This window comes from Astyanax mexicanus, chromosome 7 (assembly GCF_023375975.1).
Source record: "Astyanax mexicanus isolate ESR-SI-001 chromosome 7, AstMex3_surface, whole genome shotgun sequence".
Classification (NCBI taxonomy): Eukaryota; Metazoa; Chordata; class Actinopteri; order Characiformes; family Acestrorhamphidae; genus Astyanax; species Astyanax mexicanus.
The window spans coordinates 13,326,728-13,349,163 of NC_064414.1; the positions used below are offsets into that span (position 1 = coordinate 13,326,728).

General features: G+C 37.4%; 1 protein-coding gene across 1 annotated transcript; it reads right to left on the bottom strand.

Moving 5' to 3' along the window:
• Nucleotides 1-161: 161 nt before the first annotated feature.
• Nucleotides 162-17,516, bottom strand: fbxo11a (F-box protein 11a). The gene is made up of 22 exons (XM_007238446.4): nucleotides 17,209-17,516; nucleotides 11,152-11,279; nucleotides 10,850-10,931; nucleotides 10,593-10,737; nucleotides 9,152-9,281; nucleotides 8,853-8,936; nucleotides 8,630-8,762; nucleotides 8,444-8,550; nucleotides 8,230-8,341; nucleotides 8,036-8,142; nucleotides 7,570-7,707; nucleotides 7,038-7,255; nucleotides 6,181-6,361; nucleotides 5,924-6,046; nucleotides 5,426-5,511; nucleotides 4,956-5,032; nucleotides 4,173-4,316; nucleotides 3,406-3,516; nucleotides 2,269-2,376; nucleotides 2,069-2,177; nucleotides 1,869-1,967; nucleotides 162-1,056 (listed from the first exon to the last, which is right to left on the bottom strand). Exons 1-22 carry the CDS (start codon nucleotides 17,294-17,296, stop codon nucleotides 927-929), a joined length of 2,640 nt encoding a protein of 879 aa, XP_007238508.3. The 5' UTR covers nucleotides 17,297-17,516; the 3' UTR covers nucleotides 162-926.
• Between the last annotated feature and the right edge of the window lie 4,920 nt (nucleotides 17,517-22,436).

Consider the following 22,436-nt stretch of genomic DNA (forward strand, 5'->3'; position numbering starts at 1 on the left):
ACGCTCTGCTGCTTCCTCCAACAGAATGAATGAGAAACTCAGATTTTACAGTGTAAAACTTTACAAAAGGACAGGGTAAACATTTATTGATCTTCACTCCAGTCTCGTGAAAACACTTCCTCTACCATTTAAACCCTTTACATTTTTGCTTTTACCATTTATTAAAAAAAAAAAAAAAAAGACATTGCTGGGGAATAGTTAGTGTTTCATTTTCTCTTTTCCTGATAAATCTCTTTCACAGAAAGAACATACATCCTGCAACATGAGCACAATTACAGTAGGTCTAAAAGGTTTAACAACCTCCAAAATTAATATTTAATAAAATAAAAACACATTCAAGTACATTTAAGATTTTTGCTTGAAAATACAAAACTATGAGAAACATGAGGATTAAAATGAAATATCAATACCAAAAAAATGCTGAAGTGCTGGGTAACTTTAATCCCCATACATATACACAATAGCGTGGCAATAGTTTCCTCCAAACGGGCGCTTTAGGAAAAACAGCTTGTAAACTCCTTCCACATGTGAAGGAGCCATATTTTAGCCGTGTCTTTTTCATATGGCTCAAAGTTTCTCTCCATGCAGAGTCTGCAGAGCACTGCCGGTTCTCCTGTAGAGGAGACATCAGTCCGTACTGCCGTTCAAATATTCCAAGTTACAGTTATCCACTATCCGACTCCTAAAGGGCGCCATCCACGTCTTTCAGTTTGCATGAAGAAGCAGGGAAGCGCTAAAGCCACAGCACATTTCTTTTAATACAAAAGTCCTCAGAGCTTGCATTATGAAAGCTGTCTCTTGTTTTGAACATTCTCCCATTTTTTTTTAAGTGTTCTCCACATGTTATGTTGTAATTTAATTATTTCTAGAGCGACAGCACTGCACTGAGAGCGCAGTCTCTGGAGGTCAGATCTTGGCACGCTGCTTCAGTTGTGCTGCAGTGTGTTGGACTCTATAGGAGGGGCGGAGTCGTACAGCGTGTCCGTGTCGTGCGTCGGCTCGCCGGCTAGAGTACAAGGGTTTGATAACGTCCCAGCACCACAGTCACAGAAAAACCTGCAGAGGAACGAGAAGCAGGTTACACCCTGAATACAGAGGGGCTGCAGCAATTTCCCCACTCAGAACAGGGTTTCTGTCTTTCTCTCAGACTGACAACATTTAGGTAACCTGTTATGAAGCTCTTATACATGTACCCTTTAATTAACACATTCATGGGCACTGAATGAAGTATTTATGAACAGCTTTTGCAAAATGACATGACTGACTGAAAAGATTGATTTTAACATGCACAAGTGTCTAATATCTTTAAATCATCATAGATATGGTTGATGAGAGAGAAAAAGTTATTTAATGCATAAAGTACATTTTCAATAGGCCCTGAAGTCCCTTCCCTTTCCAATCAAACACAATTCCCCTGGGCTTTATGAATGTGTTTATGTAGGTACACTGCATATAATGTGTAACCACATTTTTCTTTTAAAGGGTACATACACATACACTTCAAAACACATTCATAAGCATTTAATAATGTGTCCATAAAGCAATGCTTTCATATTTATGAACAGTGTATATCACTACTTATGATGACAACACTGCATAATACATAAGTGCATGCACGCATGTAAAATCAGCTCTGATGACTGCTCTTATCTCTTTTCTTAAGCATCATAAAGGAACGTGAAGCTACTATATTTAATGAAATGTCTGTCATTTAATGAGTAACTGCATGAGCTATACATTATACAATGATTACTGGATGAGAATGAGTGCCTACATAGGGGCTACATAACACAATTATAGTCAGGACTCCATCACACAATGCTGTGCGTGTAACAATCCTTACAGAAAATAATACAAATCGGACTGACCTATCATGTCTAATAAACTCCACATCATGTCCTTGATGACACTTCTTGATGCAGTTCACACAAATTGCATTGCGGTCTGTCGTGTTACAGGTGTGACATCTGCACAGAGAAAGGAAAAACAAGAAGAAAATAAAATAAAATTAGTTCTGCTCATACTTTAATAAACATAAATATCAGCTCCGACTGGATAAAGGTGTTACCTGTAAAAATCGTGCATTGGATAGCTGGTGTAACTGGAAATTTTGTACAGGCACTGACCTCGGCTCACAGCTTTTTCAATGGCATCCTGATTGTTCATTATTTTGTTATCTGTAGACAGCATTTAAAAGGTTAGGTTAGTGTTTTATTATTAATATATCGATGTTCACACACACAACGTCAGAGCAATCTTCAGTGTTACCTTTCATTGTTACGTTGACTCCAGAAGCAAGAAACAAACCACCAAAGCGGTTGTTGAAAATCTGATTGCCCTCTAAAGTTGCTGTTGCGTGGTTTGTGATCTCGATACCTGTTCCAGGGATACATTACAATGATCAGTAATAAAGCAGATATTTAACAATAATTTTAGACTACAACGACTGGGAGTTTAATCACATTAATTTGATTACTGAGAATGAAATGTACAATCTTTATTATACCATTTTAAAAAACACATTAAAACAATAATTTGGTTATATAGAAATGCTTCTGTCAGAAACCTGTGTGTGTGTATACATACATATATACACTGTTTGTTTACAAATAAAAAAACTCAACAATTAGTGGAGAGAGAATTTCAGAGCTGTCAGGGGCAGAGCTAAAGAGTAAACACAGGAAAGCTCAGCAGCTAATATTCCACGTTAAAAACATTGTTTAACAGGATGGCGCCACACAGTGTTGTTAAGCAGAGTTGAATAGGTGTCAGCAGCGAGCGCTGTACAGGGTTCAGTGTGATACAGCAGAGAGACCACTCCTCTCACAGATCTCAGATTTTCACACCTGCTCAAACAAAACCACACCAAGAGTACAAACCAACCGGATTCCAATTTAACTCAACCAGAGAGTTCTCATGTGAAAACACCTTTAACCTCTCAGGACCTTGTGTCCACATGTGGGGACATCACATTTTGGGTTGTCTAGAACACAACAGGAAACTTGCTCTGCAAGTGCCCGGTGTCTTCTTATTAAAAGCCATTATACTGTCACCTAGTGGTGGTAGAAGAGTTAACATATTACAGTTTCAATTCTGTTTAGAAACAGTAAAAACAGTAAATATATATATATTTTTTTACTTTATGTGTTTGTGTTGAAGCAGCACTTCAAATGAGCAATATTGCTTAAAGGGGCACAACTGTTGATTCTACTTTGTTTTGCACTCATCCAAAGAAGTGCTGCTGTGTCCAGGCACAAAATAAATGTTGTCCACATATAAAGTCACAATTAGTAATGATGTGTAAATCATTTTTCTCAGAAATGTTTAGGAGGTTAAATTACCACAGCTGTTTCATACAGTTCTTAAAGGTGGTAAAATATTGTAAGATTGGTTTGCGCCGCTCACCTGCAGCAAAGCCGTCAAATATCCTATTCTTCCGCAGTACAGGATGGCTGTTTGTGCTGATGAGGACCCCTGCCTGAGCATTTCTGAAGATGTCGTTCTCCTCCAGCAACCCTTAGGAATTAAATAAATCATTAATCAACATGCAAAGAAGCTTACCTAAACAAAATAACAGTTATTTACTGCAACTGCTAATTGTTGAAATGTGCCTCACAGCCAAAACTAGCTTTGACTATTGCATGTACTGGATGTAGAGCACTTATATTAAATTGTTTTTGATAAAACATTTAAGGTATTTATCTGAGACAACTTTTTGTATCCTTCCGCTGAACAACTATGTTGAACAATCTTTGTTTTTAGATCATTTGAGAGTTGTTTTGATGAGCCAGTGATGCCACTCTTCAGAGGAGATTCAAATAGGAGAACAACTTGCAATTGGCCACCTTAAATACCTTTTCTCATGATTGGATACACCTGGCTATGAAGTTCAAAGCTCAATGAGGTTACCAAACCAATTTTGTGCTTCAGTAAGTTAGTAAAAAGTAGTTAGGAGTATTCAAATCAATAAAATGATAAGGGTGCCCATACTTTTGCACCGGTCAAATTTTGGTTTAATGCATATTGCACATTTTCTGTTAGTACAACAAACCTCATCTTTACATATAAAGAATAAACACTCATTCTTGTCCAATAGTCACCTTAAGAGAACTAATTATTTTTATTAATAATCTTGAGGCACAAAAAAAAAACGTTTTCTTAACGGCTCCAACCTCGTCCTCCATTGAATATGCAGATTCCTCCATCTCTCCCGTCGTGGATTTTATTCCGGCGGAGAGTCGGGTTGCTGTCTGTCTTGATCCAAACTCCAGCCATGGCATTATCGAAGATCTCATTGTCTTCTATGAAACCCAAACCTAAAACATTTAGAACCAAGGATTAAAACCTTTGGGAACAGGATTAAAATCTAAGTTCAAAAGACGTTCAACAAAATTATTTAAAGACCGAAGTGCTGGTAAAATGTCTTCTATGTTTTATCTAGACAGAACAAAACCACCCATAATTTATTTCTGATTTAACTAGTTTCACTTTAAAATCCTAAACCTCATCCCAACTCCGACTGACTGTTCACACATTGTTTAAATGTTATCTATGACTGAACTGTGTCTAACTACAGACACGAACTACAGACAAAAACAAGAGCAGAGGGGACTTTTACTGTTGTTTGTTACAAATATTTTCAAAAGTATTTGATTTTCCTTACTTGCAGGTTTAGTCTGATGGATCGGATATTTTTGCACTAAATGTTTTATTTTCTGTTGATGATTAACACATTAAACTCATGTAGAAAAGTAACCTTAAAACCAGGACTGGCAAAGTTAAAGTGTTGATACGTGTGATTAATGTAAAAGTTTGACCCCACCTTTCACTGTAATTTGCCCCGCCTCCACCCAACACAGATTTTTTATCATCATTACTATAAAACCGACAAATGGACATAATCTGTGTTTGTAGTATTAGATTGTGATTTATCTTGTGAGAGAAAGGGACTTTACCAGAGTTGTAAACAAGGATGCCACCGTTTTGTCCACCCCAGATCTTGTTTCGTCTGATTTTTGGGTTGCTTCCAGTCCTGTAGAGACAAACATTAGCATAAATCAGACTGAATCTGAAGTGCCTCTAAAGATGAATTCTTTAAAAGCTCTCATTCCATCATTTCATCTTAAGAATGAAAGGTTATTTTTATTTAGTAATATATTTTCTTGAATTTAATCCCATTTTCTTCCAAATTTGGAAGGCAGATTCCCCCACCTATTAATTAAGTACGCTGGGAATCAAATATTTACAAAGCAGAATCTTTATTTTAGGTAAAAAACAATATATTACACTAAATTATGTTTTATTGTTGGTCATACAAATACACACAAAGGTTAAAATACAGTGATAATATAATGGCCACTATTACTATTGTGTTTCTCATTGACAGACCATTTCAATCACTAATATCCATATATCACAAACTGACCTGATTTGAACTCCAGAGTACATGTGATTATAGATATCATTATCCTCCAACACTCCGTGTCCATTATCATAGAAATAAACACCGACCTGTGAACAAAACAGTTTCATCACTGTTAAATTCAATTTGATAAGATACGTTTTTGTATTAGGCCAAGTTATTCTTAAACAGTAAGGTTTAATCAAAATGTATGTTATAAGAAGGAGTGTAACAATGTATCTTGGATATTTTATGATGGGTTTATTAATAAATATAATGCAGTTGTGCCGTTTGATCAGCAGAGGTCGCAAACACCCTCACTCATTGTGCATATGTATACAAATATTTATACAAGGTGCATGTTCATACTGTTTATACACTTAAGAACTAAAAACAGAACTTTACTTTGCATCATTCATAATTTAGTTAAAAGATCGTGCGAACACTGAATCACGGATCAAATCTGATCATGAACAGACTGCATGGTTACACCTCTAGTTAAAGCGTATGGTTAAGTTGTACCTGTTTCCCACTGTGGATTCTGTTCCTGCGCAGAACAGGTGTGCTCCCTGTGGTTACCCACACTCCAGCCAGCGTGTTGCTGTAGACCTCGTTCTCCTCGATCACACCCTGACCTTTCTCATGCTACAGTAACAACACACACATACACATTATATTATTGGGCTAACTCCTGGAAGTATTTTTTTTATTTGTTTTTGTTAACACAGTCATCAAGAATAAGCAGGTCATTGTGGTGCGTTAAACCTTTTCACACTCACCACATAAATTCCTCCATGCTGGCCATCGTGGATCTTGTTATGCCGGACAATCGGGCAGCTGTTGGTACGAATCTGAATCCCTGCCAAGGCGTTTCCATAGATATCGTTTCCTTCTATCAGACCTCGGCCATCCCCAAATATGTACACGCCACCTTGGTTTCCATTGAAGATAGCATTACCCCTGGAAATCGAACATGAAGAGCTTTAAATATGGATTCGCAAAGCAATAATAATAATAAATCATCACCACCACCACCACCATCAGCCTCAGTGGCTGCTTTACATCTTTTGCTGGCATTCTGTGTTGAAATCTGCCGGTTTACAGAGCACTGTTGTGAAAGAAACTGGCACAGATGCGTGGGTTTCTGATTTAACAGTTTAATATTTAATATAAAGTCAATTAATTATTATATCTTCTTTTTAAGGGGGAAATACGTGTTTATCATTTAGTATGTAGGACCCACAGCGGAACAATATCAAAAAATTTCATTCTAAATTTTGGTTGATATGATATAATTGTGTGTGAAAGTGTAAAAGCCACTGCCTATAGTGACTACACTGACAGAGATAATGGTAAATGGTAAAAAAGTATTCTGAACCGGACAGGAGTCTGGCTGTGGAGTACCCTGGTCAAGAGTGTGGTAAGTAAAGCCTTCATTAATTACCAGAATCATTTTAACAGTATCAGGACATCAGTTAATACCATTTATATCAACTAGATGAAATAAAAACAACAGCTGAATAACCCAGGCCAATCGCAATGATGAAAACTGAAATACACTGGAAGTTATTTTTCTTCAGCCCATATGTAAGGTGAGGATAGTAACACAGTAAAGTCTTTTCAGAAGAAAACTCACCTAATCGTGGGGTCACTGTTTGAGGTAATCCACACTCCGGCAAAGTTGTTTGCATAGATCTTGTTTTCAATGAATTGACCTCTGCCCTTCTCATGCACATAAATGCCACCCGTCTGGCCATGGTGGATCTCACAGCGCACCACTGTGGGGTTAGCATAAGCCTTCACCTCGAAGCCTGCTATCCGGTTCCTATGAATGTTGCAGCTTTCAAAGTAGCCCTGCAGGGGGAAGCAGAGGGTCAATAGGAACATAACAGAGGATATGAAAACCTGCCTAAAAAACCTTCTGGTAGGGGAAAGGGGAATAATCAACATAAATTTACATGCCATATTGTATATTATACTATAAATCCTAAGCTCTGTCCTGAACACCTTTTGTAAATGTTAACAGTGGCTTGTCTTCAATTTATACATTTAAAAATACAAACATTAAAATTTTTAAGCATGCAAACTCAAAAATACCAAAAAAGCTTTAAGGTATGAAAATATGCACTAGTCGTAGCATCAGACTGGTTGATAGATGTTGAATTTACCATGCCATGGTCAAAGGTGAACACTCCCACATCTCTACCATGGTGAATGTGATTTCTTCTGATTATGGGATTTCCATGGTTCTTCACCCAAATCCCAGCTAGAGCATTGTTAGAGATCTCGTTGTCTTCATAAATTCCCTGGAATAGGAGACATATTTAACTGTGTCGTCACACAAGGTCCATTTATACTGGCAAAAGCCAACATGCAAAGTTTCTTTTGGTGTAAAAACAGAACCACCACAAACACAAAACAAAAGCACGTTTCTCAGATAACTCTAAAATGATTTCTGATAACAGTTCCTTAAGATTATTAACTTAAACTTAAATGCTAATCATTTACAGATATTAAATTTATCAGTCACAGGTCTGTGTTCTAAGTCCCAGTGAAGTCAACAAAACTTACTGCACAAAGCAAATTAAATTGTGTTAAACTGACAGTCTGCAGTTATAAGAAATGCCACATTACCTGTGCGTGATCTGTAATGTACAGGCCTACATTTTCACAATCACTGATGTTACAGTTTTTGATGGTGGGACACGCCCCCTGGCCACTCACACATACTGCCGAACCAACTGCAGATCAAGAGAGCAGCATTAGTTCCAATTACAATATCAAACAGCAACAAACAGCATTAAAATAAAAAGGTGTGTTTTCCTGACCTGTGCAAGTGCTGCGAATAATACAGTGATCAATGATCGGGCTGCAGTTGACCGTGATCTCTAAGCAATGGTGTGCGTTGTGATGCTGGGCTGATTTATCATCAGGGTTAAACTGCAGGGATAGTCAAATCACAGCCAAGGCATGAAAATGAAACATTTGACAGGTATGGTGATGGGAAAACTGTTCTTAATAATCTCAAAAGAAAACACATACCTTTATTGTCATATAGCCAACATACGCATCTTCAGACCCTTCCATGAACACAAACGTTGAATCTCTAGTGTTCTCAATGATAACTTTGTCTGCGACTTTCCCTGGAGCTGAGGGAATAATTCAGATTAGAACAAGTTTAAAGTGGTAAGTGTTACCCAAAACTTAATAAAATCAATATATACATACCTGCACCGATCATTGTAATTGGTGACTCTATGTAGATCCATTCATCTGTGTAGATGCCAGAGTGGACAAATATCAGCCCATCAAAGTGAGCCTCCTGAACTCCTCCCAATGCATCCTCAATGGTGTCATAATACTAAGCAATGGCAAGAAAAAGTGTGTTTTAAAAGAGTCAAGAGATCAGAAACATGGACAATATGGTAACAGATCAAAGAGCAGATCTTACCAGCATGTTCTCTCTGCCTTTGTATCTGGCAGGGTTACTGTAGAAGTGTTCTGCAAAGCCCGGTTTCACATGTGCTCCCTTATACTGAAAGAAATGCATAAACAGTCTCAGAGTCTCAGGTTTTAGAAGGATGTATGGTCCGAAATACTAATAGAGAGGAAACTAATCTGACCTGAAGGTCTAACAAGTAATCATCTCTCTCTGAAAAGCATTTATGAGGGTTCTCAACCTGAAACTCAATTTACAAAACAATGCAATGAGTGTTCTTTTGGGAAAATGTATACAGGAATAAATATTACCAACTGCTGAAAGCTCTCCTTCCATGGGTTGGGCTGCTCATACTCTTCTGGGTTAATCTGATTGAATTTTCCTGACTCAGGGTGCATCATGGGACGGGTGTACTCAAAAACCTCCATGTACAATCTCTTCCTGTTGATCAAACGTTGTTCAACACTCAAGTTCAGCTTCTGAACAGACCACCAACTATACAACCCATTAAAAAAAATAAATCTAAGAATATAGACAAATGTAAATTAAGGAGAAAACAAAGGAAAATGTGTGTGAAAAGATTACATACCCTAAAGGGTGTCAGATTTCATTCTGTAGAATCTATGTTTTGGACTAATTTTAGGCACTTATCAGCAGGTTTGTTTGTACCCTTGGTACCCTTAATATCAAATATACTTATTTTATTTGAGCTTAACTGCTGATAAGGCACAGTTTAATCTGATATATTAGCCTGATACCGCTAATTAGTTACAACATATACAAACAAACGCTGTCTCTGTTCGTGCATGCGCAGGCTTCACACAGCACAGATATAGGCGCTGGAACACAAAATCTTCTCGCTATATTACTTTATTGCTCTTACGGAGACAATGTGCTTGCTTGGCTTATTGGTGCACATTTTGTGGTGCGTTTAGGTTTGTGCCTGTGTGAAGCCAAACCAAACAAAAAGAGAAAAACTCCAAGTAAAAAAACTCAACTGATCCAGACAAAAGTAACCAAATACAGGTGTGAAAACACCCCAAGATTCTCTTCCTGAGTCTGAATTGATGACCAGCCTGAACAGGATGACATTTCCCACCACATTTCTTTGGAATGATGTAGGCCTGCATTTCAATGATATTTTATTTTATATAAAGCTATGACGTGATAATCACAATATATAAAAAGGTACAAATAACACTGTAGTCATAATAAAGTTCCACAGATTAGAATGTTATATTCACTCAGAGCTGGCCTGTCAGCTGTTTCACTCGTCCGCAGCCGCAGCTCCGGACGGGTATATTAAAAGCTCTGCACAGCAATTGATCAGGGCCCCACACAGAGGGGTTTTAAATGCTCTACATACTATAATAAATTGTGGGGTTTAATTCAGGCTCATAATCGCAGCTCATGGGATAAGTCAGGCTCAGACAGAGTTGGGCTGGAGATTTTGGGCCTGATGTAAACTCTACTTCCTTTACCTTTATCAACTATTTGTAACTCACAAAATAGAGGGACCATGTAAAAAGGACAGCAATTACTTACTAGTTACTGTAGTATTTCGTTAACCCCCATGAATTAAAGCTGGGCATTAGAGTTTCATCTCATTCAGATTGCTTTGTTTCAATCCATCATGTTAGTGAGAAAGGTCCAAGTTAAAAAAAAATAAAATAAATAAATACTTCCAAATACTTGACCTGACATACATATAGAGCGGTATAGAGGTACAGAGGTATATACATAAACACTCACCAAAGGATAGGATCGTTGGCCAGCTCACTGAAGCGTTTGCACACACAGGCGGCTCGACACAGATCCTGTTCCAACAGATATGAAAAGATCTTCAGCACCACCTCATCCGGGAGCTTCACCTGCAGATACTGCTCTGCTGGAGCAGCTAAAGAAAGAAAGAAGGAAAGAAAGAGAGAAAGAGAGAGAGACCAATCATTTAATTTAGTTAACATGACTAAAATGTTAAAACTAACATTTAACATTAACATTCCTTTTACCTGGCAGGTCTTGCAATTTCCCTGACACTCTGGCACGCTTGGCCCGATGGCCGAAGTTTTCCATTGTTGATGTGGAAGCACCCTACAAGGGGGGGGGGGAGACATCTCTTTTTACTTTCCTACAATATAAGACCACAGCATATGCTGTGTTTCTCCTCAGTTATCTTAAAATAATATTTCATGGAATCAGTAAAAAAAAAAAAAAGCTAAAAAATATTTTAACAGCAAATTTAAAACAAATTATAAAAAAAGTCTTAAAAAGAAAGAAAAAACATCAGTTAAACACTTATTAAATTCCTTGCCTCCATATTTGTCTTTGTTGGACAAGCAGTTCTTTTGGGTAAGAGAGACTTTCTTCGAAGTTGGTATGGACTGTTCTGAGCTCCGGGACCAGATTCTTCGGCGACCATGTCTGCAGCCACCTCCTCATCTAAGAGACAGAAACAAGAAACACACTGCTATTTATAACACACATTATAACATGTTATAAAAGCTAAGAAACTGAAACATGTCTACTACAAACTAGTATGGGGTCATTTTAATTCGAGTAAGGTTTTCAAAATGTTCTTAGAATAATAAAATGTTCACAAACAAAACTACTGATCGTAGGGTCCAATGCAAAACTGGGGTTATCCAACCGTTAACAGTTGAATTATATTACCCCTGCCTAAGTGCTTTCTTAATTCAGTGCAAATCAAGTCAAACGCTGGAAGTTCTGTTCAGCTCATTATCTCATTCTGCAGTGAATATTATTAATGTTTTTTTGTTTGTTTGTTTTTTAAACAAGCAACTGACAGGTTTACAAATTTAGAGCTGTTCAAGAAAACCAGACAGCCTTAAGCAGTATCATTTATTAAATAGTTGCACACTTTAGATGTGCCCTATTAAGTCTAGTCTACAAACAAAAAAATGCACTAGAAGAAAAATACCTAAATATAATAATATGAACTAATCTTGGTCCATGCTAGTGAAACAGTTGCGAGAAGAAGCAGCTGACCTGCTCTTGAGCCCCTGAGCAGCTGCAGTGAATGGAGCAGGTGACAAACCTCATGGGACCTGCATGTTTGTGTTTGATAGGGCAGCCATGACATGAGTCCATCATCCTGTAGTTCTGCTAGCCCAAATGCTTTAGGTAAAACACCACAGATTTATCAGTCATTTCCCAATTTAAGCCAATAACTTTGAATAAAAATTGATAATATGGCACAAATCTTTAACAATAATATATTTCAAAATCCCTGCGATGGATTGGCACCCTGTCCAGGGAGGATCCTGCCTTTCGCCCAATGACTGCCGGGATTATTATTCTCACACAACGGATTCATTTAAAAGGCAACATGAGTATTCTCATTCTCATTTGAATTAGAATCATAATTAAGGTTTTTTATGCTGAAATTTCCCAGTGTTATTATGAGGGGACAGTAATAGTGTAGAGTGGTTTAGGTCTTCCAGACTAGAGCTTTTTGTACTGCATTATAATATATATACATAATTTTTTTATAAAAGTAGAGAGAGAGAGAGGAAGACTACGCAAGTGAGAAAAAGTGAGAGTGAGTGGTTAAGAGAGCGAGTAAGAGAGGAAAAGATAGCATGAGCAAGCGAGCCCGTGTGTCTAAGAGATTCCAGCGCAGTGGCGGTGTGTGGACAATTTGAATGATCTGCATTTATTTGCGCGCTCTATGTTTGTGTGACAGGGCGCCTTGGTAATTGTTTTAACCACACTGCGCGTGCTCTCTGCATTTGCCACATTCCATGCAAAGTATCGAAAACAGGCCCCAAATTATTTTGCCATTTCGGTGCTTTTTTGGTATCGAATTTCAATACCCAGCTCAATACTCCATGATGCATATTACAGAGATTTGTTTTCAATTTGTGCTGCACATTACTCAATTAAACACTAATTATTACACACTCTGTAATTTAATGGAGAGTTGGGTCAGTGTACTTTAAGTACTGGTGATAGCCTCAATATTTATGTTTCAACATGATATGCAAAAATGTATTACAATGCGTCAAAATATTAATATTACTTACTAACATAACATTAAAATGATTGGACTGATCCTACAGTTTGGTGCAACAGGAAAACACAAACGGCTGCACAATGATATCGGAATTCTATTGGTATTGGCTGGAAATTGCTTTCTGATAAATCTTCAATATTTTTATTGTACGCTGGAAAATGACCAAGTGACACTAGCCACAATACTCCTATTGGCCGACATTGGCCATGCTACTTTGAAATCCACTGATTTATGCTCTTTTTTTTATTCGTTTTAATAAACATTTGTAATATTGGTTATCAGTATCAGCCCATAATTGCATATATGCATTGGTGAATGCAAAATACACAAGCGGTGGGCAGGAATGGGCATCAGGGCGCAGTGAGGGTTTAAGGGTCCTCCTCAAAGAAGCGCCTTCATTCCAGAGAACACAGCTCTTGGGCTTTTCCACAGCCCAATGCTGGGGGTTTTATAACCCTCTAAGTAGAGCTGGGCGATTAATCTATTAATTCAAATTTACAGTTAAGCACAATATGTTTTTATGAAAATCGATTTTCGAGTTTCCACCACCGACACTCCCCTGTGGGCTCCTGTAGTTCAGACTGAGCTTAGCCCCTCCCTCCCGCACGCACACCCCCGCCCCTCCCAACGTCCCTCACACGACCAATTTATTTCAACACCTTAAACAGAAGCATGTAGCAGAGTGGGAGAAGTGCTACTACCATCATAATGAACGCAGCATCAGCACTCGCAAACCATCCAACGTAAAACAATCAACTGTCACCAAAACATCTTAGTGATTCACAATAACAGAAATTTAGACTCGGTTGTCCAAACGTTTGAATGCCACTGTCCCCTCAAGCTAGCATATTTAAAGCAAAAGCATTCATCCGATGCAAGACAGCCTCTATACTGAGGAATACTAAGATGCGTGAAGAATTTTCAGGAAGTACTTAAAGACCTGGCTAACACTCTTACTCAACCAGGGACTACGTAAGAGAAATCAAAGAGTGTACAGACTGTGTTTTGATTAACTATTTTTGGCAGTTTTTTCATCACTGCTCATAATGGGTTCATTCAAATTGAACATAAATCAATTAAAATAGGCGTAGTTGCATTTCTGTGTGTGTGTTTAATACATTTTTTTTTTTTGCACCTGCCACTGACCAAATGCAGGTAAATCAGAAGTGCCACTTAAATTTAAAATCAATCCACAAGCAACAAACATACTTTACCATTCCACCATCTTTTCACCCTGAAATGAAGCAAGAAACAAATAACTGTAAAACATTCCTAAAAAACGGTACAGGTAAGAAAGGTCCCACAATTCAGCCTCATAAAGACTACATACATATATACATTCTCCCCAGGTGCCAATCTGCACATGGCTGGTCTATTCTTATGTACTTTTCTATAACTAAACTTTGAACACCAACATTATTGCAGGAAGATTGAGTTTACCTTCAAAAGTGAACAGCCATTCTGTGCACACAGTCCTCAGTGACAGGGACAGAGCTAACCACTGCCAGCAGAGCCACACACACAGCCCTGTTGCTCTGGTAGCACACAGGCTCTCCAGGGCTACTTAGTGCAGTAACCACTACAAACACACAGTGCCTGACCAACTACTGCAACACAACAGCATCTCCACGTACCTTCTAAATACAGGACTCAAAGAATAAAAACAGCTTTAAGAGCAGATTTGTTGTAATGCAGAAATCAAGTCAAGTAGTTTTATTGTTGAATGTACAGGACCTAATTAAAAAAAGTTACGTCACTCTCCTTCCTAAATGTTACTGCATGTAAAGAACATAAGATTATACATATAAAAGAATGGGAGACACTATATGTACAATACAACAAAGACACAGATAGACACAAAAAGGCAAGACAATAGTGCAATAGAGATGAGGGGGAGATTAAAGAGGGAATGACAGTGCAAGTATAAACAGAACCCGTGTAACAATAGTGCAAATATAGTGGTATAATAGCTTAAGTCAGGTGAAGTGATTGAGTGCATACAGTTATTTAAATGTCACGGTTGTATGGGGAATTAAAGTGGGTATGACAGTTCAAGTACAAGCAGTAGTGCAGGTATGGGGTGTATTAGCATATATCAGTTCTTAAAGTTCAAGTACTGTGTTTAAATGTAATTTCCAGTACTGAAATTCACATTAAATAGAAATTAGTCACAAAATACTGCAAATCAAGAAAAAAAAAGTCTCAACTACAGACAACAATACTCATACTTATTTGCAATCCAACATTCCACAACATTTGACACAGTGTCAAAAGTAAAAGTCAAAAATGAAGATAAACGTTTAACATTAGAGTCACACAGTCAATATTGTTTAGTAAATTGTACATTGACCAACAATTTTAACATTCAATTTAGTCAATAACTGGCGTTGGTGAGATCAATCAATAAAACGGCTTGAAGTAGTCTACATAATTTACTTCGCTGGGAGGAATTGATCTTAATAATAATCTTAAATAACTGAGGTTATTTAACACTCTTAGCAGTCCGACATTGGGAGAATTCTTTCAGCAATGTGATATTTGGTAGAGCCATCTAACAGCATCCAAATAGGATAGAGATACGAAATGTACAGGCCCACTCAGGAACTCTCTGTCTAATTATTTGGAGAAATTTATTGGTGCAGTTACTGAAACATTTTAGGGTCACAGTCATGCACTATAGCTTTTGGACAGATTTTTTTCAACTGTCCACTTATACAATGAAGAATTCATAGTGGACGTTACACCATGCTCGTTATGCCCTGCTATAGCAAAGTAGCTTCAAACTTGCAAGTGAGGCAAATTACATTATTGCACTTATTGTTGTTTATATTGTTTTTTTAATAAAAGATTCAAGGAATCCAAAGAAATCCAAAGAAGTCTGGTTGTTATTTAATAGTCAACAACTATTTTGCCATTACTTTAATCAATGCTTCCCATAAGTATGGCTCCAGGTCAAATACATGGTTAAGTCTGTAAACCTGTGAATGTCCCCCTATGCCTTAACATAAGTTATCATAGCAAATTAAATAACGATAAGCATTAGTTAATAGCTTAAACAAATGTATTAGTGTGAACTAAATGAGTGAGTAAGCAGCCCCTGCCCCACTGCATTTTGTCCCCCAGCACTTTGTATAGAGCAGTACACTTGCAAACCACAAAGACTTGAAGTTGACATTATTTCATAACCGACATCGTTCATTAGTAGAGACTTATAGGTGCAGCCCTAGTGTTGGTATATAGGCATGTGTACATACACATCAGCCATGTCAACACTTTCTCCTTCTGCACATATACAATCTACACACACACACACACACACACACACACAACCTATTCGCCGAGCCATTCTGAACTGTCTAACATGCTTAGAACCTGACAACAACTGTACTCAAGTAAACGAGTGAAAAACTGGAGACTTCTTAACGCTGTATTTATAAACCACAGTACACAATGTTTCCCCATTAGCAGCGCAGCATGTTGTATAGATAACTAGCTAATCTGAGATCACAAGATCACACAAGACTAGAAACCCTCCACTGTTATTACTGTTTAACTAAGCAAAGCAAAGCGGCCGTTTAGTATCACTATTACTGTCTTAACATTAATTTAAACAATGAACACACTCTGAAAATGACGGGCTGCAGCGGAGTTTTTAATGTTTAACGTTAGCTTGTTAGTTAGCTAGGTAGCTGTCATGCTAACGTTACCAGTTAGCTAACTTAGCTATTAAACAGGATTGTAATGACAGTTTTCAAACTGTTTCCCCTGATATAACTATATGCGCTGTCGAGAAGACGTATGTGTTTAAACGATGCTTTAACCAGGTCCTCTTCAAAATTCCCAACAGCTGATCGTAGCTTGTCGTAGCTAACTGTTAGCTAAGGCTAACTTACTGGGCTCAGTTAATGCTAACTCGCTAGCCTGAAAGAGAGGCACAAGCCACAAGCGCATGAAAGTAACTACTAGCCAAGAGCCGCTTCAAAACGCATCACTTACTGCAACTGCGTCTTCTACACTTACTGCAAACCACGGAGCGCTTTATTATTAGTACCACTGTTACAGAAACTCGCCCCCACACGCGTTAGATCACTTAGGATTAAAGCAAACCAAGCGAAACAAAGCGCGGCCTGGGCTCCTCCAGGCCCATCCGGAGCCTCGGCGTTTCCTAGTTCCGCGGTATTACAACTATCTGCGTCCTGTCATCCACTAAGTCGCCGTCTGCGCACAAAGAAAGCGGCTACTAATCGAAAAGCGCTGCGTTTCTTAAGAGTCCATCGGTTAGACGTGTTGTTTTAAACAGTGAATAGAATAAAAGAGAAGAACAGCAGCTCCCACCTCTTTCTGGGTTGTTTCTTTCCGGCTGCACCGGGCGCGGCCTAGACACTCGTCTTGGTCTTCGGTTCGTAGCTCTGACGGAGTTCATTTGGGGTGTTTACTATTCAAAATTTCGCCAGAACCCTTCCTTGCTATTTAAGACAGAGTTCAACCTGAGAAGTAAATCAGAAACCTAGAGGACATCGCCCCGTTAAGCCCGCTCGCTTCTCCCAAAAAGCTGGTTTATGTAGTGTTTTCTCCTGATCCAGCCCCAGCTCTACGACTCTGTCCCCGATTCCGATTCTCTGTAGCAGGAGGAGCCATTCACCCACAGGAACAAACGCTCTCAAACCCGGTCACATGCGCTAATCCACCAATCACAGGACCCGCTCTGGTCTTTCCGTGCCTACAAAACAACAGAGCAGCTTCGGGTTCGAGTGATTCAAGTGCTGTTTAAGACGAGCGAGAATGCCCGGCAGTTCTAACATGTATACATTTATATTATATGATTTATATGCTGCTGTTTTGTGGCTACACAAATTTCACTGAATGGCTGAAAATCAAATTAAATGTATTTGTATGGGTTTTTTACAACTGATGCTGTCACAAAGAAGCCTTACAGGATGGATAATCAGAAAAAAACACTAAACATACAATACAAAGCCCCCAGTATTATACTATATAAAGTCAGATACTAGAGTAGAACTGTGCTCACCCCCACAGACCCCTTGTTTATACAGTACCTGTCAAAAGTTTGGACACACCTCTTCAATCTTATTCAGTGTGTTTTCTTTCTATTTATGATTTTTATTTAAATGAAATATTGAAGAATATTATAAAGTTATACAGGAACACACTTGTTTTTGTAAACAAAAAATGTTAAACCAGATTTTTTTTTATACTTTAGATTCTTCTAAGTACCTTATTTATTTATGAGGACAGATCTGCACACTCTTGGTGTTTTAATTGCAGTGTCTTCTTGAGGTAGAGTCCACTGGAATAGTCTTATTGAAGGAGTTCCTGAAGGAACTCTAGCTCTAGCTCATCCCAAATCACCATCTCATTTGATCAGGTTTAGATCAGGAGATTCAAGATTTAGGATTCAGGATTCAAGATTTTTACTGTCCAATACAAAGTACAGGTGTACATGTGAGTGAAAAGGGGGAGGACTAACACTTTTTTTTACTGTTTACTACGTAATTCCATATTCAAGATTCAAGATTTTTATTGTCACGTCACAGAGTACAGGTGTACATGTGAGTGAAAAACTTGGGGGCAGGTTCCCACTAGTGTGCAGAGAACAGTATTTACAACAAGTAGAATAATAAAATTAAATAGAATATACAGATAACTTTACAGTATACACAATATACACAATACACATAATAACAATACACATAACACTGCTGACAAATGGTATTGCACAGAAATGCATTAAGTAAGACTGAATTTATAAATATACAATGCTATATAGATGTGCATATATCTAGAGTATGTGTGAGGAAGTGAGGAAATTTCAGGTAAAGTGAGTACAGTGCAGGTACAGAATGAGTTGTGTGGGAAGTACAGGGAGCAGAATGCTGTATGTAGGATAATATGGGAAAGTCTGATAGGTGCAGTGTAAAATAAAGTAATCATTTTCATGTCTTTAATAATAATTTAAAAAGTAGAAAATAAATTACATAAAGAAAAACATTGAATGAGAAGGTGTATCCGCACTTTTGACAGGTACTGCTGCTTTGTGTGGTTACACAGATTTGACTGAATGTCATTGTTTGTAAAGAAACCAAAGCTATAACATTTTAGTAGTCCTTTTTTAGTCAGATACTAGAACAGAACAATGTTCTTCAATGAATAAATGTGGAATAAAATAGCAACAGAGGTCATTAACCCTCAATAGCATGTATTTTATTTTTATCCCCACTTTCCGTGAGATGGGGGTGCCTGTTTATAGATCAGTCAAAAAATTTCATCCCTCTGAGACATTTGCAAGTATATTTTTTATTAAGAAATTTAAAGGGACAGTGTAACTTTAAAATATTTTTCCTTATCCTACTAAATTATTCCGTACACTCAGAGCTGAAAAGTTACAAATGCACAAAAAAATGTGGATGTATCAAACCGTGCATAGGCAGAAACCCATGTATTTTCTTTTAATACATCGCAATCAACTTGAAATTAAACGCAAGTGCACGAACACATCACACCTGCCATGGCTCCTTCCTCAATTACGCAGAGTATAATTTCCCATGTTTAAAATGAATTAATCAGGGGCCGAGTGGTCCAGCAATCTAAAGCGCTGCCATCATGAGCAGGAGGTTGCAGGTTCGAACCCCTGCTCATGCAGCTTTGCCATCAAGCTTCTGGCGCTCAGAGGAGCAAAATTGGCCCTGCTCCCTCCAGGTGGGTAGATGGCGCTCTTCCCACATCACTCCTATGGTGATGTCTGCAGCACAGGGTGTCTGTGAGCTGATGTACCGGAACCGAGCCGTTGCGCTTTCCTCCGAGCGCGCTGACTGCTCGGCAATGCTGCATCAGCAGCAGCTCGAAAAGAGGAGAAGGCTGACTTCACATGTATCAGAAGAAGCATGTGTTAGTCTTCACCCTCCTGGTGTGTTGGGGCATTAGTGATTAGTGATAGAGGAGTCCTAGTGAATGGGTTGGGTAATTGGCTGTGTAAATTGGGGAGAAAATGGGGAAAAAATAGAAAAAAAAGAAAATAATAATTAATCTAAGATGGATAATAAAGCAATATTTTTCAATAATGCCAACGCTGCCATCTCCAACAACTCCAGCACAACATTTTATTCATGTTTATATAATCTAGGCTAAGTGGAAACACGTTGAACGATTATTTCAGTAAGCCAATAAAATTGTCTGATTTATTTACTGTTTAATTATCTGATAAATTTACTTTATTTTATCCAATAATGCTTATTACAATGTGTAAGGAAAGGATACCCTAATAGTTGTAATTTCAACATACGTACGTCTAAAATGAAAGTGCCCTGAGGAAAAGCACTACCTCACGTTCAAGTCAAATTTAGTACATCTGACCGTGAGCGTGAAAAGCACCTTTAGTACATGAGACCCCTGATTCTGCATTATGTCACATATGTAACTTATCACTTTTAATTTGAACATGTATTATGCAGTACATTAAGAAAAAAGCAATGTCAAAGTGAAGTATTAGTTTTCCTTCTTCCAGTATCGAGTGAAAATTAAATTGGAAATAAAGTAATTTAATTGTATTTTTGGCATGATATTTTCACACATAAGTGGAAAAAAATGTATTTGAATGTTCATTTTAGCCATTTCAGTTTTATTTTTTGCTTTATCTATATCCCATAGTTTTTATGTGCTTATGCTGGAGGCATTTATGAAGTGCACAGTCTCCATTAAAACTTAAACTACTGTTTCTAGAACCAATATTCAAATAATTAACCCTAAATAAAACCAGAATAAAAATGTACTGTGACAAATTGTTTAAATTCTTGCTACTGCCCAGACCTTCCAGAACAGCCACAGATCACATGGACAGGAACATGACCAATGGCCAAGTAATTTTCTAAAACATCTGATGGTGATAAAAATAGAAAAAAGGACATATTTTACTTTAAAGATGCAGGCAGAAGTTTATTTTAGTGCAGAAATAATAGAGAAACCAAAAGCAAGCATGAATCCCTACAGTTGTACAGACCCAGTAGATACCAATATAACTTAGCAACTCAGGAACCTCCACTGCTCTCATCTGGCCCAGCCTGAATTAACAACATGAATTCACAACTGTACAAACAGAAAAAGCCATTACATAATGCACCATGTATAAACACAGTTTTTTATTATTTAAAAATGTTCTCAATTGTAGATTAATGCTGAAGTCATCCAAATTATTAAGAAAATCATATGGAATTATTTAGGAAACAAAAAAGTGTTAAACAAACCAGAATATGTTATATATTTCAGATTTTTCGAAATAGAACATTTTGCTAAGATGACAGTTTTGCACATCCTGGCTGGATTTCTCAGTTAGTTTTATGAGGTAGAGTCACCTGCAATTCAGGCTTTCAGTTAACAGCTGTGCTGAACTTATCAAGAGTTAATTACTTGAACTTCTTGTGTCTTAATGTGTTTGAGAGCATCAGTTGTGAAGAGGTAGAGTTGGTATACAGTGAATAGCCCTATTTGAGTAATGTTAATGAAAAAATTCAAGAACTTTGAAATATCCTCAAGTGCAGTCATAAAGACCATCAAACAATCAATGATCAATAGTCAGTTTGAGGAAACATGCCTCTCAATCATTCTGAAACTTGAAGATTAGAAGATCATTAAAAAGAAAAGTACTTGTTGATACAAAGTCTAGAGTAGTTAACCTACTCTTTTCTGATTTCATTTACATTGACTCAATAAACAACAATCCATGTATGACCGATGTGGGTGTTTTGATATAATGAGATATTGTTATATATCTCTCTGTTATATTTGATATAACAGAGAGAAGCTAACAAGAACTTAAAACTAAAGAAACTGAGGGAGCCAGTTTAAAAATTGCACAGCTATTGCCTGTAGACAGAGTCGTCACAGCAGAGCTTGAACACAATTATATTTTAGAAGTAAAATTTAGTTTATAGGATTTACAGAAAGTGTACAATAATTCTGTAACCTCTGAACTCTTGCATGGCATGCTTTTTATATTTCTCTTTACTATTGGCACCTAATTAGTGTAAAAACAAAAAAATATTTTTTTTTACATGATGTAGTTTCTGTCCACATATGAGGACTTTAGTTTTATATTTCGATAGAACACAATCAAGTCGCAAAAAGTAATAATGTGCAAAACATTTATTATAATAAAGTAAATTAACCAGACAATTTCATTGGCTTACAGAAATAATCGTTCAACGTGTTTCCACTTAGCCTAGATTATATAAACATGCATAAAGGTTTGCGCTGAAGTTGTTGAGATGCAGCGTTGGCATTATTGGAAAATATTGTCGAATTCATTGAGAACGCATTTTCCGTGACCAATATGTTTTTTTGGTCCATAATGATGACTGGCTTATAAACAGATTTAGATTTCCAAGAGCATAAGAGGATAAGAAAACAAGCTGAAAACAAGATAATGCTTTCACTTAATTGAAAGCATTAATTATCCATCTTAGAGTAATACATTTAAAACATGGGTAATTATTAGTTATTACGCTACGCGTCTTGCGACACTTTTCTTTCTTGACTTGCATATTATAATC